This window comes from Oncorhynchus gorbuscha, linkage group LG23 (assembly GCF_021184085.1).
Source record: "Oncorhynchus gorbuscha isolate QuinsamMale2020 ecotype Even-year linkage group LG23, OgorEven_v1.0, whole genome shotgun sequence".
Lineage (NCBI taxonomy): Eukaryota > Metazoa > Chordata > Actinopteri > Salmoniformes > Salmonidae > Oncorhynchus > Oncorhynchus gorbuscha.
The window spans coordinates 9,899,664-9,915,601 of NC_060195.1; the positions used below are offsets into that span (position 1 = coordinate 9,899,664).

The 15,938-nt window shown below is 41.7% G+C and overlaps 2 protein-coding genes across 2 annotated transcripts; both read right to left on the minus strand.

The window, feature by feature from the left end:
* Nucleotides 1-4,800: 4,800 nt before the first annotated feature.
* Nucleotides 4,801-11,562, minus strand: LOC124010494 (beta-1,4-galactosyltransferase 7-like). The gene is made up of 6 exons (XM_046322981.1): nucleotides 10,753-11,562; nucleotides 9,605-9,937; nucleotides 9,134-9,359; nucleotides 6,493-6,576; nucleotides 6,150-6,254; nucleotides 4,801-6,006 (listed from the first exon to the last, which is right to left on the minus strand). The coding sequence occupies exons 1-6, from the start codon at nucleotides 10,803-10,805 to the stop codon at nucleotides 5,851-5,853; spliced, it is 957 nt and encodes a 318-aa protein (XP_046178937.1). The 5' UTR covers nucleotides 10,806-11,562; the 3' UTR covers nucleotides 4,801-5,850.
* Nucleotides 11,563-11,708: 146 nt separating this feature from the next.
* On the minus strand, nucleotides 11,709-15,821 carry LOC124010495 (transmembrane emp24 domain-containing protein 9). The gene is made up of 5 exons (XM_046322982.1): nucleotides 15,637-15,821; nucleotides 14,894-14,994; nucleotides 14,613-14,738; nucleotides 14,284-14,430; nucleotides 11,709-13,760 (listed from the first exon to the last, which is right to left on the minus strand). Exons 1-5 carry the CDS (start codon nucleotides 15,767-15,769, stop codon nucleotides 13,611-13,613), a joined length of 657 nt encoding a protein of 218 aa, XP_046178938.1. The 5' UTR covers nucleotides 15,770-15,821; the 3' UTR covers nucleotides 11,709-13,610.
* Between the last annotated feature and the right edge of the window lie 117 nt (nucleotides 15,822-15,938).

Consider the following 15,938-nt stretch of genomic DNA (forward strand, 5'->3'; position numbering starts at 1 on the left):
ATCCTGGGTTCAGTACAGAGGGCATATCCTGGGTTCAGTACAGAGGGCTGTATAGAAATCCTGCTAGGCCTATATCCTGGGTTCAGTACAGAAAGCTAGGCCTATATCCTGGGTTCAGTACAGAAAGCTAGGCCTATATCCTGGGTTCAGTACAGAAGGCTAGGCCTATATCCTGGGTTCAGTACAGAAGGCTAGGCCTATATCCTGGGTTCAGCTAGGCCTATATCCTGGGTTCAGTACAGAAGGCTAGGCCTATATCCTGGGTTCAGTACAGAAAGCTAATATCCTGGGTTCAGTAGGCCTATATCCTGGGTTCAGTATAGAAAGCTAGGCCTATATCCTGGGTTCAGTACAGAAAGCAAGGCCTATATCCTGGGTTCAGTACATGGATAAATGCACAACATAAACTGAAAAGAAACACAATAAAAAAAGTCTGTGTGAAAAGGAAGAGATGGAAAAAAACTAAATCACATAAGAGATGTTGTGAAAGAGGAATATAAAATACATTACAAAAATGATTGACGAGCTGAAGCATCCCATGCCAGGCCACACAGTGGCCACACAGTGGTAAAAGTCTCTCTTGTTTGACAATAATTCAAGAATCACCGTGAATGTGTGTGATGGCCTCAAGGCATTTAGTAATATAACTTTAAATCAAAAATACACCCATGACTCGTCATTGTCCACGGAAATCAACTCATCCGTCTCCTTGCTCGGTGTTTCACCGTGAGCGTGGCTCTCCGGTACACCGGCAATGTCCCCATGGGCCTTCCTCCACCGCGTTCTCCTGTTCTGGAACCAGACTTTGACCTGTGTCTCAAATCAAATCAAATCAAATTGTATTTGTCACATACACATGGTTAGCAGATGTTAATGCGAGTGTAGCGAAATGCTTGTGCTTCTAGTTCCGACAATGCAGTGATAACCAACAAGTAATCTAACTAACAATTCCAAAACTACTGTCTTATACACAGTGTAAGGGGATAAGGAACATGTACATAAGGATATATGAATGAGTGATGGTACAGAGCAGCATACAGTAGATGGTATCGAGTACAGTATATACATATGAGATGAGTGTGTAGACAAAGTAAACAAAGTGGCATAGTTAAAGTGGCTAGTGACACATGTGTTACATAAGGATGCAGTCGATGATGTAGAGTACAGTATATACATATGCATATGAGATGAATAATGTAGGGTAAGTAACATTATATAAGGTAGCATTGTTTAAAGTGGCTAGTGATATATTTACATCATTTCCCATCAATTCCCATTATTAAAATGGCTGGAGTTGGGTCAGTGTCAATGACAGTGTGTTGGCAGCAGCCACTCAGTGTTAGTGGTGGCTGTTTAACAGTCTGATGGCCTTGAGATAGAAGCTGTTTTTCAGTCTCTCGGTCCCAGCTTTGATGCACCTGTACTGACCTCGCCTTCTGGATGATAGCGGGGTGAACAGGCAGTGGTTCGGGTGGTTGATGTCCTTGATGATCTTTATGGCCTTCCTGTAACAACGGGTGGTGTAGGTGTCCTGGAGGGCAGGTAGTTTGCCCCCGGTGATGCGTTGTGCAGTCCTCACTACCCTCTGGAGAGCCTTACGGTTGAGGGCGGAGCAGTTGCCGTACCAGGCGGTGATACAGCCCGCCAGGATGCTCTCGATTGTGCATCTGTAGAAGTTTGTGAGTGCTTTTGGTGACAAGCCGAATTTCTTCAGCCTCCTGAGGTTGAATAGGCGCTGCTGCACCTTCTTCACGACGCTGTCAGTGTGAGTGGACCAATTCAGTTTGTCTGTGATGTGTATGCCGAGGAACTTAAAACTAGCTACCCTCTCCACTACTGTTCCATCGATGTGGATAGGGGGGTGTTCCCTCTGCTGTTTCCTGAAGTCCACAATCATCTCCTTAGTTTTGTTGACGTTGAGTGTGAGGTTATTTTCCTGACACCACACTCCGAGGGCCCTCACCTCCTCCCTGTAGGCCGTCTCGTCGTTGTTGGTAATCAAGCCTACCACTGTTGTGTCGTCCGCAAACTTGATGATTGAGTTGGAGGCGTGCGTGGCCACGCAGTCGTGGGTGAACAGGGAGTACAGGAGAGGGCTCAGAACGCACCCTTGTGGGGCCCCCGTGTTGAGGATCAGCGGGGAGGAGATGTTGTTGCCTACCCTCACCACCTGGGTGTCTGGGTCAGTCTCAGCGCTGAGGCCAGAAGCATCTTCTCATTCCCGGTCATGTACCGCTGCTTACTGAACACTTCTTCTAGTTTGGTCAGCTGGTCGTCGGTGTAGATGGTACGGATTCTCCTGCCAGATCTCCGCACGAAGGTTCCCCTGGAAAGCCTACCCGGTTGCCCTGCAGAGAAAACAAACATTTACAAACAATATTCTTCCTTACACATTATCCAACATGGCCTGCATTATCACAATGACACCTATTCCCTTTTCCATTTGTAATTAAGAAGAGTCAGATCATCAGTTTTACAAGACAATGCAATACGAGACCTATCATGTGGGCTAATATCCCTTGGGCCAAAACAATCCAAATGGGAAACATTGAGGACATAAATTGATCTCACCGTTATACAGACCTTGATTATAACCACTTTGATGCTGGTAGTAAACTGTGTGAAGTGAATTTGTGTCTCCAATATGCGACCAAGTCAGCATCGCCGGATGGTGCCTTGCGCCTCCGCCTGGTTGCTGGTTGTTCATGGCTTGTTGTGCAGCTGCTTCCCAGGAAGGACCCACGGAAAGGATAACTTCAACACTGAAGGAGCACGCTTTATTTGTCTTTGTCGTTAATAGAACCTTGTTTGGTAACGATGACGAGATGTCCGTTACTCCACCACAAATAGGAAAATATGATGGTAAGGAGAAAGAAGATGTCCCGTTGAAGGAACTCGCGCTCAGGCTTCCTCTCGTCATGCTGCGCCGATGAGTGTGGCTCAATGTGGCTCCTTCTCCAGGCGAGGACTTTATACCCCGCCTCAAAAGATAGGGCCTGAAAGGTGGTGTCCCATCGAGTCAAAAACTACTTTGAGGAGATTAGTGTAAAGCTGTCGTCATGGGGCGGTGTTCTGGTCAACCAAGAGCCGATGGATCAATTATAACCTGACAAAGACTTCAGACAGGGGCTTTGCATGCGGGGCTGAAGTGACAAATCACCACAAAGGTCATCATTATTGAGTGTTGTCATGTGTTGCTGCCATGCTATGTTGTCGTCTTAGGTCTCTCTTTATATAATGTTGTGGTGTCTCTCTTGTTCTGATGTTCTGTGTTTTGTCCTATATTTTAATTTAAAATTTTTAATCCCAGCCCCTGTTCCCGCAGGAGGTTTTTTGTCGTTTGGTAGACCGTAATTGTAAATAAGAATTAGTTCTTAACTGACTTGCCTAGTTAAATAAAGGTTAAATAAAAAATAGTCATGAAGCAGAAATAGGCCTAACTTCTACAGTCTTGAGCAGACTTTAAATGCATAACATGTAATGCCCGATTTTTATAAACTTATGTCATATGCTACATTACAGACACAGTATATTGTAGACTTCTTGGTAGTGGTACAAGTATCTGTTTTTACATTTCTAGTGGATTCAAAATTAGGCTGGTCTATAACCAGGGAGACAATGCAGGGTTGACTTCAACAGCGTGTGCAAGTACTAGTTACTGTCTGTTTACAGGATCAGTAAGATTAAAGTCACACCTGGAATGACAGGCTACTAACACACCTTAATTTACACTCTCAAATCAGAGAGTACCATCAGTTAACTATCCCTAATATGCATTTATTGAGTAGATAAACTGCGACATGTGCTGTATCCAATTATAGTGAGGGATGTCAACAGAACAAAGCTCAGGTACAACGGTCTTCTGTCAGACAGAACTTCAAACAGATCAAATAGATGATGTTAAGTATTGAAAATACAATACAGATGTGTTCATTCATATTATGTACAATGAAGAACTTTATAAATGAGGGGAAAAAAAAGACAATGCATGCTTTCCCCATGTTTTTGAGTCATAACTTCATTTACATACTGAGTATTGTACAAATACATTACAGCAGTATGGTATATGGCCAAACTGTGGTAAACACACCTTCATTTACCCCAAAATACCTAGTCGGTCTCTGATGACCTTCTAAAGCACGGCTGTAAACCTTAACTGTTTTACCATCACCAAAAAAGTCAAAATGGCACCCTGACAGTCAACTCACTACCAGTTGAGCACGTGGCGGGTTACAATGGATACCGGATGAGAATACAACGCTACGGATCATGGAAATGGCATGCCGATCCGGTGCATTACAATGTCGGAAAGAAAATCCCATCATAGTAACTCTGATGATAATATATTAAGCCAGACATTATTGCAGACTTCAGCTGAAAGACAGAGGGACTCCTGAAAAGTGCAAATGGTCCATCTGGATCACACCCAGCAGTGTTGGTCTATCTGGATCACACCCAGCAGCAAACCATCTATACATCCTATTGCTGGCTGGCCTCTGAAGCTCAGCAGTGTTGGTCCAGCCCAGATGCTGCTGGAAGTGGTGTTGGAGGGCCAGTAGGAGGCACCCCTTTCCTCTGGTCTAAATAAATATCCCAATGCCCCCAGGGCAGTGATTGGGGACATCGCTCTGTGTAAGGTGCCGTCTTTCAGATGGGACATTAAACGTGTGTTCTGACTCTCTGTGGTCACTAAAGATCCCATGACACTTATCACAAGAGGGGTGTTAACCCCGGTGTCCTGGCTAAATTCCCATTCTGGCCCTCATACCATCATGGTCACCTAATCATCCCCAGCTTCCAATTGGCTCATTCATCCCCCCTCCTGTAACTATTCCCCAGGTCATTGCTGTAAATGAGAATGTGTTCTCAGTCAACTTACCAAGTAAAATAAGGGTAAAAATAAATAAACAAACAAACAAACAAACAGATAGAAAGGCCATTGCTTATTATTTCAGTACACCTTTCCTTTCATGTATCGTCAATATTGGCAAAGTGTCTGTAGTTCAAAGCCCCTGAAGTTAGGCCTGCATGAGATCCAGTCACTCACAGAACCAGTCACTGACGGATCCAGCCACTCACGGATCCAGTCACTGACGGATCCAGTCACTCGCGGATCCAGTCAATCGCGGATCCAGTCAATCGCGGATCCAGTCAATCGCGGATCCAGTCACTCACAGATCCAGTTATTCACAGATCCAGTCACTCACAGATCCAGTCACTCACAGATCAAGTCACTCACGGATCCAGTCACTGACGGATCCAGTCACTGACGGATCCAGTCACTCACAGATCCAGTCACTCACAGATCCAGTCACTCACGGATCCAGTCACTGACGGATCCAGTCACTCACAGATCCAGTCACTGACAGATCCAGTCACTCACAGATCCAGTCACTCACAGATCCAGTCACTCACAGATCCAGTCACTGACGGATCCAGTCACTCACAGATCCAGTCACTCACAGTTCTGAATGCAAGTTAGACATACAGTTCTAAAGGATGACATCATATAGCTAGTTCAATATAAATACATTCCAACTCTCCAATAAGGGAAGGCGTTTGCTGGGGTCAAAGGCCAAAGCCTCTTCTCTGGGTCGGCCATGTCTTCTGATGCGGTTTTTTGAGAAAAAAATAAAAATAATAATCTACATTTTTATCCATGTCTTCCTGACACTTCAATTAGCGGAAACATCACTCCTCTGTAGCACCAGGATCACATTCATTAGGGCACACAAAAACAAGTGTTTCTTATTGGAGAAGCTCAGGTAGTCCCTCCCTGTTTTATTCCGTTTGGTGGATAACGAACATAACCCAGGTGAGAGGCAGCATGGGTCTATCATTGGGGTCCTATTAGTTCAGCAGACACCAGGGAGTCTTGTCTGTGTCACACTCCAGTTTGATGTTGAGGACAGTGACAGGGGCTCCACTAATAGTCAGCTCCTGTCTCGACTCCACCTTGTACTGCAAGTTAGTCAACCCGCCCTCAGGGTCAACCTTGAATTGTTCCTTCCAAAAACGAGGAGAGAAAAACAATGTCAGTAGTGTGATTATAAATACAACCAAAGAGATCAATTCAGTATCCGTCTATCTGAGAATGCAACACATAGCAATACAACACGGTAGGAGGTTCCCAGTGAATGCATCTCCACCTGTTTCTGTGCAGCCACTCTCTTCTGGTCTCTCTTCCTCCAGGCAGGGTCATGGATGTGGCGAAAGGTTTTATACCCTGTTTTTATCCCACTGGGCCTGAAGAGCTGGCAAACAGAAAATGACAGATTGATTATATTATTCCTTGTATTTAGAGACGTGGCAACAGTTTTTTTTTTTACTGGTCTACATGCAAACGTACTCTGTAGTTTTCCTAATGTGTAGGTAGAGGAGTCAGATACTGATGCTTATCAGTCATTGGCTTGTCATTCTTTTGGAGTAATTTTAAGGATTAGCCAGCGATCTCTGTCTCTTTGTGACACATAAAGGACAGTCCTGGTTTACCTGTAATCCAGCAGTTCTGAGTCTCCTGTAGAATTCATCGTCTTCTCTCCCCCATCCCCAGAACCGGTTGGACATGCCGTTGCACTTCAGGAACACAGAACACGACACAGCTAAAACAACACACCACCACCCTGTACAATCCTTATTATCTATCCTGATGACGAGTCACTTTACCCTGCATTCATGTACATATCTACCTCTAATACCTTTTTATTATCTATCCTGATGACGAGTCACTTTACCCTGCATTCATGTACATATCTACCTCTAATACCTTTTTATTATCTATCCTGATGACGAGTCACTTTACCCTGCCTTCATGTACATATCTACCTCAAATACCTTTTTATTATCTATCCTGATGACGAGTCACTTTACCCTGCCTTCATGTACATATCAACCTCTAATACCTTATTATCTATCCTGATGTCTAGTCACTTTACCCTGCCTTCATGTACATATCAACCTCAAATACCTTATTATTATCTATCCTGATGACGAGTCACTTTACCCTGCCTTCATGTACATATCTACCTCAAATACCTTATTATTATCTATCCTGATGACGAGTCACTTTACCCTGCCTTCATGTACATATCAACCTCAAATACCTTTTTATTATCTATCCTGATGACGAGTCACTTTACCCTGCCTTCATGTACATATCTACCTCAAATACCTTATTATTATCTATCCTGATGACTAGTCACTTTACCCTGCCTTCATGTACATATCTACCTCAAATACCTTATTATTATCTATCCTGATGACTAGTCACTTTACCCTGCCTTCATGTACATATCAACCTCAAATACCTTTTTATTATCTATACTGATGACGAGTCACTTTACCCTGCCTTCATGTACATATCAACTTCAAATACCCTATTATTATATATCCTGATGACGAGTCACTTTACCCTGCCTTCATGTACATATCTACCTCAAATACCTTATCTATCCTGATGACGAGTCACTTTACCCTGCCTTCATGTACATATCTACCTGAAATACCTTATTATCTATCCTGATGACGAGTCACTTTACCCTGCCTTCATGTACATATCTACCTCAAATACCTTATTATCTATCCTGATGACTAGTCACTTTACCCTGCCTTCATGTACATATCTACCTCAAATACCTTATTATTATCTATCCTGATGACGAGTCACTTTACCCTGCCTTCATGTACATAATCAACTTCAAATACCTTATTATTATCTATCCTTATGACGAGTCACTTTACCCTGCCTTCATGTACATATCTACCTCAAATACCTTATTATTATCTATCCTGATGACGAGTCACTTTACCCTGCCTTCATGTACATATCTACCTCAAATACCTTATTATTATCTATCCTGATACCTCGTCACTTTACCCTGCCTTCATGTACATATCAACCTCAAATACCTTATTATCTATCCTGATGACTAGTCACTTTACCCTGCCTTCATGTACATATCTACCTCACATACCTTATTATTATTATCTATCCTCAGGATAATAATAAGGTATTTGAGGTAGATATGTACATGAAGGCAGGGTAAAGTGACTTTAGTCATCAGGATAGATAATAATAAGGTATTTGAGGTAGATATGTACATGAAGGCAGGGTAAAGTGACTCGTCATCAGGATAGATAATAATAAGGTATTTGAAGTTGATTATGTACATGAAGGCAGGGTAAAGTGACTCGTCATCAGGATAGATAATAATAAGGTATTTGATGACGAGTCACTTTACCCTGCCTTCATGTACATATCTACCTCAAATACCTTATTATCTATCCTGATGACTAGTCACTTTACCCTGCCTTCATGTACATATGTACCTCAAATACCTTATTATCTATCCTGATGTCTTGTCACTTTACCCTGCCTTCATGTACATATCTACCTCAAATACCTTATTATCTATCCTGATGTCTAGTCACTTTACCCTGCCTTCATGTACATATCTACCTCAAATACCCTGCACATTTATCTGGTACTGGTACTTCCTGTATATAGCTCCACACTGATCTGGTACTGGTACTTCCTGTATATAACTCCACATTGATCTAGTATTGGTACTTCCTGTATATAGCTCCACACTGATCTGGTACTGGTACTTTCTGTATATAGCTCCACACTGATATGGTACTGGTACTTCCTGTATATAGCTCCACATTGATCTCGTACTGGTACTTCCAGTATATAACTCCACATTGATCTGGTACTGGTACTTCCTGTATATAGCTCCACACTGATCTGGTACTGCTACTCCCTGTATATAACTCCACATTGATCTGGTACTGGTACTTCCTGTATATAGCTCTATTCTTGTGTATTTTATTTTATTTCTCATGTGTTACTATTTTAAACTCTGCATTGTTGGGAAAGGTCCATAAGCTTTTCACTGTAAAGTCTACACCTGTTGTATTTGGTGCATGTGATGAATATAATTTTATTAGAATATGTGTATGGGTAAATAATGAATTGAATGTACTAGAGCTCTGAAGTGCTGTCTATTATTACTGATAATGAATGATTATCTTAACAATGGGCTAACCTACCATGTGATTATGACTGATTAACAAACAACAAGCTAACCTACCATGTGATAATGACTGATTAACAAACAACAGGCTAACCTACCATGTGATAATGCTGTTTGGTGAGCAGCAGGATTCCTCCCACGTATGTCTTGTAGTGATACAGCGGGTGCAGCTCTGGTGAGGCCACGTGGAACGGGCCCTCCTCTGGGAAACCATAGTCCAGAGCTTCATTCAGAGGTAACAAGTCCACATCATGCATGGCAATGTAATCAGTGTCGTTACCACTCTCCGTGTAACCAACGTTAATGAGGGAGGCTCTGTTGAACCTGCGGTGAGATATGGGTGGAACTCATTATTTACTACCAGGAGGAGTCAATATTTCATTGGTAAGGTGCAAATCAAAGAGGCACACATCCAGACTATAGTTCCCCTGTGCCAATCAGAATTCATCAACAACCACCGGACTAAAATAGAATAGAAAATATATTGTGGCCTTCAGATTAGACAGAAACAGCACTTCTGTTGTAGGCCTATTGACTAATGAGGCAACATAACGTCTTCCATCACTTACCGATAGTGATCCATCTGGTTAATTACAAAGATCTTATGCAGTATTTTCTTGTTGTTCAAGAAGGTGTGCATGAAGGGGACAAACACCAGCAGTTCCTCAAACCTCTCCCTGAAAGGTATCAGGAGGGCCAGCTTGTGAGGACCCCAGGAAGGGTCGTCCGCAGCGGATGCCTGTCTCTCCAGCGGACAAGGCTGATGGGGGATGCGTCCGTCATCCACTACAACCCGGCTCATGTCTCCTGTACAGCTGAGTTGGAGCCATAGGAGGGAGACCAGTACCAGCACCACACACAGACCAAATAGTTTGTAGACTGTGCATTTACCAGACCAGAATCTGAAAGTAATAGCAAGTCTCATTCAGCATTGTAGTGCAGTCAATCTATGGTATGTTACACACCTGAACCACAAACTGACCAAGTGAGAGGTTTAGTAGCGTTAACTCAGCTAGGCATAAGTATTGTACACTAAACGCTTGCACAACCAAACCCACACACACTGTATGCAATGGCTACGTCTAGATTGTAAGGAATGGCTGGTTTAAAATACTATCACGCAATTTTACCAGAAATCTAACTAAAAATCAACCGACCAACATTATTTCACACAACAAAATCTGAGAGCAACACACTTCTATTGTCCTCATCTACTCACTGATATCACTCTTCTTCTGTTGTCCTCATCTACTCACTGATATCACTCTTCTTCTATTGTCCTCATCTACTCACTGATATCACTCTTCTTCTATTGTCCTCATCTACTCACTGATATCACTCTTCTTCTATTGTCCTCATCAAATCACTGATAACACTCTTCTATTGTAGTCAACACTCCTCTGGATGAGGTACTTTTAGTGTCTCATTTCTTTGAGGTTGAACAATACTAAGAAATATTTCAACCATCTTAAACATCTGAATGCAATCCATTTACACCAGCTGCATTCGTTTTTAAAGAAATAGGCTAGTGTACCAATGTAATAGCCATAGATTTCGTTTTTAGTGTACCTACAGTAACGTTATTAGTGCATTGGTATGATTAACAAGCTAGTAGATAAAAATGAAACATTTACTAGCTTGCTAATATCGGTTCACTCATCTAGACTAATCCTAGGATAGGGTCATTGTGAACATCAGGGCTACCGTTATGTTTTACCTTCGGTCTTCTTTGAAATAGAGGACTGGTTTCCTTCTTGATGAATACATCATTTTCGAGGTTGCAAATGACAACAAGCTTCAAGATTTCACATAAAAATCCAGTTATGCTATTCCCCAGATTCTGACAGTAGCTCCTCATGAAACAGAGAATGTCGTCGTGATTCTACAATAGAACCTCTTCATTATTCCTGGCTCTCTCCTTTGCAGTCGGATTATTTGGCTGTCCAACTGGTGTTCTTGTCATATTCTTCCTCGAAATATCACATTACGCCTTTGGTTAATGAAAGTGAAATGCCGTGCCAATGTTCTTATTACATTGGCAAAGCTTTGGCTTGACGCTGGCTAATAACAGAGCAACATTGCTGCTCGCTGATAGCTACCTAGCAGGGGTGTAATCATTAGTCCAAACAGTTGCAGAACGTTTAGCAACTAAAACGAGAGTTTCTATTGGACAAATTAAGGTTGGTCCCGCCTCGTTTCATTCTGTTTAAGAAACGTTTTACAACAGAAACGGCGTAATGACGACGCCCCGGGTGTACACGTTGCAACATAGCAGAGCAAGGAAATGTTGTTCCTATCCATGTCCTACTGCACAATGAGACCAAATATTGTTCTGTGGTGAGACACGTGGATTTCGGGAAACAAAAAAGTCTAGCAACAAACTATACAAATATAATTTGTTTCAATAATGAACTGTATTTCACACACTACCATACGAAAGTTACATTGAAATAATTAGTTATTTCGCTAAAGAGCTTCTACACAAGAAAATATCAACACCTGAATTTATAAGGTCCGCCTATGATATTGCTCCGGGGGAAACACGTTATAAAGACAACGTTCCTATGCATTTGCGGAACTATAGAACGCATTCCCTATGGATGGACACACCACTGACCTAATCTTTTTGTTGGGCAAAGTGTCGGTGGAAAACAATCATTCAGGACGGCTAGCCATTGGTGACAACTTTATTTTTTAGTGCAATTTAATCAAGTTTTGACATTTACATAATCTAAAATTAAAATCCCCCCCAACCAAAACAAACCAGTACCAACTGATTCAAATCATACTCGAAATCTCTGATACTGTATTTAACCATATAAATGCAAAAAAAACACCAATGATGCACTAATTCAACAAGGAACAGTTTGGGGAATTATTAAGGACAAACAAAAAACGGATTAATTGAACAAAATATTTTCTGCAAAAAAAGATCCAGTGTAGGTCAAATTGTTTTGTGACAAGAAGCAATGACTGCTTTCTGGCTAAGTACTTTTCAAGTGTACAATGGATGTTTACACACAAATCAACTCCTTGTACATGATGAGAACTGGAGCAAACCTGTTAACCTGGACAACAATTCTTTATTTAATCAAATTGAATTAAATCAGTGTCTTCAAAACTCTACCTGAGTATTTGCAGAAAGGAAATGGACAAACCAAAACCTCTCTAGGTTCACTTAGATATGCAGCACAGATGAAAAAACAACCAATGTTCACTTGACCACCATCAAGCCAGCCTTATCACCATATTGTGATAAGGGAACATATTTGGCAGTGTATTCAGCAAGTTTGGGAAAAACGGTGTGAACTGCTTTCGTAATTCAGCAAATGTATAACTAACATGTCAAAGTTTTCCATGAAACTACCATATTATCAGACACTCTGGCACCAACCTTTAACCAAAACTTTATGTCCCTTATCTCACTTTCCAACTTCAGAAATAAAACAGACAGCGCCCATATTCAGAAAGCATTAGAGTACAAGTGCTGATCTAGGATCAGTTTCTCCTTTTAAATCAAAATGAATAACAAGGGATAACAGATACTAGATCAGCAGATCTACTCAGAGGTGCTTTGAGAAAACGGATACCGGTTAACAAGAGAATGTTCCCAAGTTTCAAGATCTTCAATTTAAAAATTCTGCATATTCTAGATGTCTTTGTTTTTAAACACACAGACCACGACCAACAACTAAATATATCGGGGGGTTGAAACGTACATTCATTTGACGCTAAATAAAAACGTTATGATCAGTATGCACCGATGACCAAAAATAAGTTTCAGAAATCAAGTCACCATTTCTGTTGTAGGACTCTAAACCAAAACAGGTGCTCTCTCTCTCAGCCAGTAACAAAAACCCCATTACAATGCATGTAGAGTGAGAACAATGTCTAATCAGTTTGAAAACACACCTGTTATGCTGAGAGAAGAGATGCAGCCTGGAATATGACTGACAGGCATTCTAGTCACAAACAGTGCTACAGAAATATCTTATGGGATGTCGGGGGGGGGGGGGGGGTTATGAGGTGAAAAAATACATTAGCTGTTTTAACAATGTTTGATATTATCAGTCCAATGTTTGATATCATCAATAGTACAAAATCATGTTTGATATCGATAGTACAATATCATTTTTTCCCCCCCAGCCAAATGTAAAACATAGAGCATACAGTAGAGGATCATAAATAAAAAACAATTGCAGACAGTGTTCTTACAGAAACAGGGAATATCAAAGTCACAAAAGGGTCTTAAAAATCCCAAAAGCAGAGCCCCTTCAAAATAAAAAGTAACTGGGTTTTCACTGATAGAACGGTAACCTCACCCATCTGTACACATACTTCTGGGAGATATCACACATTCTTCTCACTAATGTTTAAGTACTGCATTTAGACCAGGGTTGTGTTCAATACACATATCAATTCAGGAAGTTCTTTCAAATTGAATTGATTCATGAAAAATGCCTCAGAAATCAATGGGGGAATTTTCAATTCAAGAATAGTGTGTAAGTTAACTTCCTGAATTTACTGATTTGATCCCCAATCCAGACTCAGAAACGACAATATGAGAGTGCATGTTTACACTAATTTCTTGGCCTCAAAGAAACTTTTGAGGTGTCTCATCTGCCAGAAGCCAATGGCCACAAGGATCAATGTCTGAACGATGGACCACCACAGAACCCTCTGGTTGGTGCTCTCACTGGTCTGCCTGAAGCGCTCCTCGCGGTACTGAAAAAGACAGAGCAATTATAAATACAAATAGTAGCACACGAGCCAAGGCAATTAATTTGCTGAATCTACTCACTAGTAGATCTGACAGGATTGGATAAGTGGAAGCAATATGGTGATATTTCAACCTAGCCATTCAGAAGAATATAGTAAGGTGTTACTCACATGCTTATAAATATCCAATCCCCTCAGATTTACAGGAGTGGCTAGAGTATTGGGGCTAGAGGTCTATTTGCAATTTAGCAAATGTCTTAAGTTTGCCTTGAACAGACATTTCATTATATTTGAAGGAGAAAACGTCGCACCAAATGGCGGTCTGTTGATCGTCTCGCTTTCATTCCGCTCGGTGTGTTTTAGGGACCAACCGCCAGTACGTGTCTGACATTATTTTAGCATTTTTCTACATCTAGACCTGATTAGCGAATATAGCTGGCACTCTGTTCAGAGGTGCTAAATAGTCTCGGCTGGTAAACACTACCGGCGTGTCCTGGGCTTTACTCAGCAGGACAGCTGATGTACTCACCCTCTGATAGTTCTGCTCCTTCTGGATCTGGTCCACCTGCTCCACCAGCTGTCTCACTCTCAGCTGCAGCTCTGTCAGCTTGTCTTTGGCTGCAATCTCTGCATAGTTATTGGTGTGCTCTCCCACTTGGATGTCCAGGTGAACTCTCTGAAGAAAAAAAGGGTGGTTCACAGCAATTCAGAGGAGAATCAATGTGGGTATTTACTTTTTTACCCTCTACTGTTACACCCCCTGCATCCTGCCATTAACTGTTCTTATTGACCCACAATTCATATGCATTTTGTGGGTGCAATAGCCTTCCCCCACATTTGTCACACTAATGTACTGACAAGCATTCCTCCAGCGAAGAGGGCAAACTTGGAAGAGTTGGAGTGAAGGCAGATCCGATGTTCTCCTGGGGTGTGAGAGGTGAAGGTGAATCTTCCCTCTGAGCCGTACTGACGAGACAGGATCACCTAGAGCCCAGACAGGAAGCACACAGAAAGAACTACTTTTTCAGTATCATCACTATTCAATTCAATGCAGTTTGGGTCATGATTGTTCTCACAAGTCTCTCTCTCAGAGAATACCATATGAAGTGAATGACTAGTTGCAAAGTGTAGTATCCTACCTTCTCATCGGGGTCTTTCACCTCAACAAACATCCCCAGACCCTGTGTGGCAGGTAGGTACTCTTCTTTCTGCTTGTCGTACAATTGTGTACGATAGTTTCCTAAAAAAAGAGAAAATACAATTGTTTACACATGCCAGCCAATGATTGCTTCTACGGTCCAATCCTTACAAGTGCCTAGTTAGGAAGTAAACTGTTAGGGCCAGGGGTTGATTCTGGGCAAGACCTACAGTGTGTTAAACAGTATATGGATGGTAAGACAGTAAAATATGTAGTTCCATTGTTTATTTATTAAATTATCAAAAGCATGATAAACTATTTCCAATATTACAGTTCTAGCTAGGGGAGGACATCAACGACAGGTGTCTGCTTGTTTTTGTTAGGTATTACTGTATCGTTGTAGCTAGAAACATACGATTTTCGCTCTACACGCGATAACTTCTAGAAATATGTGTAATTACGCAACCAATGAACTTTATTTGAATAGCTAACGTTAGCTAGCTGGTTATCCTGCTCGTGAATATGAGTAGCAAGCTAGCAAAGTCTGCCAACTGAAAAGTAAGTTCACTGCCCCCTCTACAGTTTAATGTTGGCTGGCTAGATAACTAACTAGATTGCTGGCTAAATGTTAACTCGAATTCGGAAGCTAGTTTGACGAATTAGCAAACAAACTAGCTCGCTAGCTGTTAGCTGACTTCCCAAGGCTAAATAGCATAGCAATCCCAATGGCCACAAGACACTGACCGATGATCATCGTTTCATCCGGAATTTCCTCTATGAAGCATTTCTTCTCAGTCTCCCCGATGTGAAAGTACAGCGAGGAAACAAATGTGTAATAAACGTTCAAAAGCAAAACTGACAACACACAAGACCGCATTTTGACTGCCACCTTCTTCCAGCCGGTTACAGAGGACGGATGTTGTGATTCGAGTCTGCGCAGACATCAATGCCACGTAAACTATCGCTTACCATCGTCCAATCAACACTCGAGTTAGACTTGTGGTTGTTGTAGTTCTAATGTTCTTCCGGTATGCACTGTGCAGGGG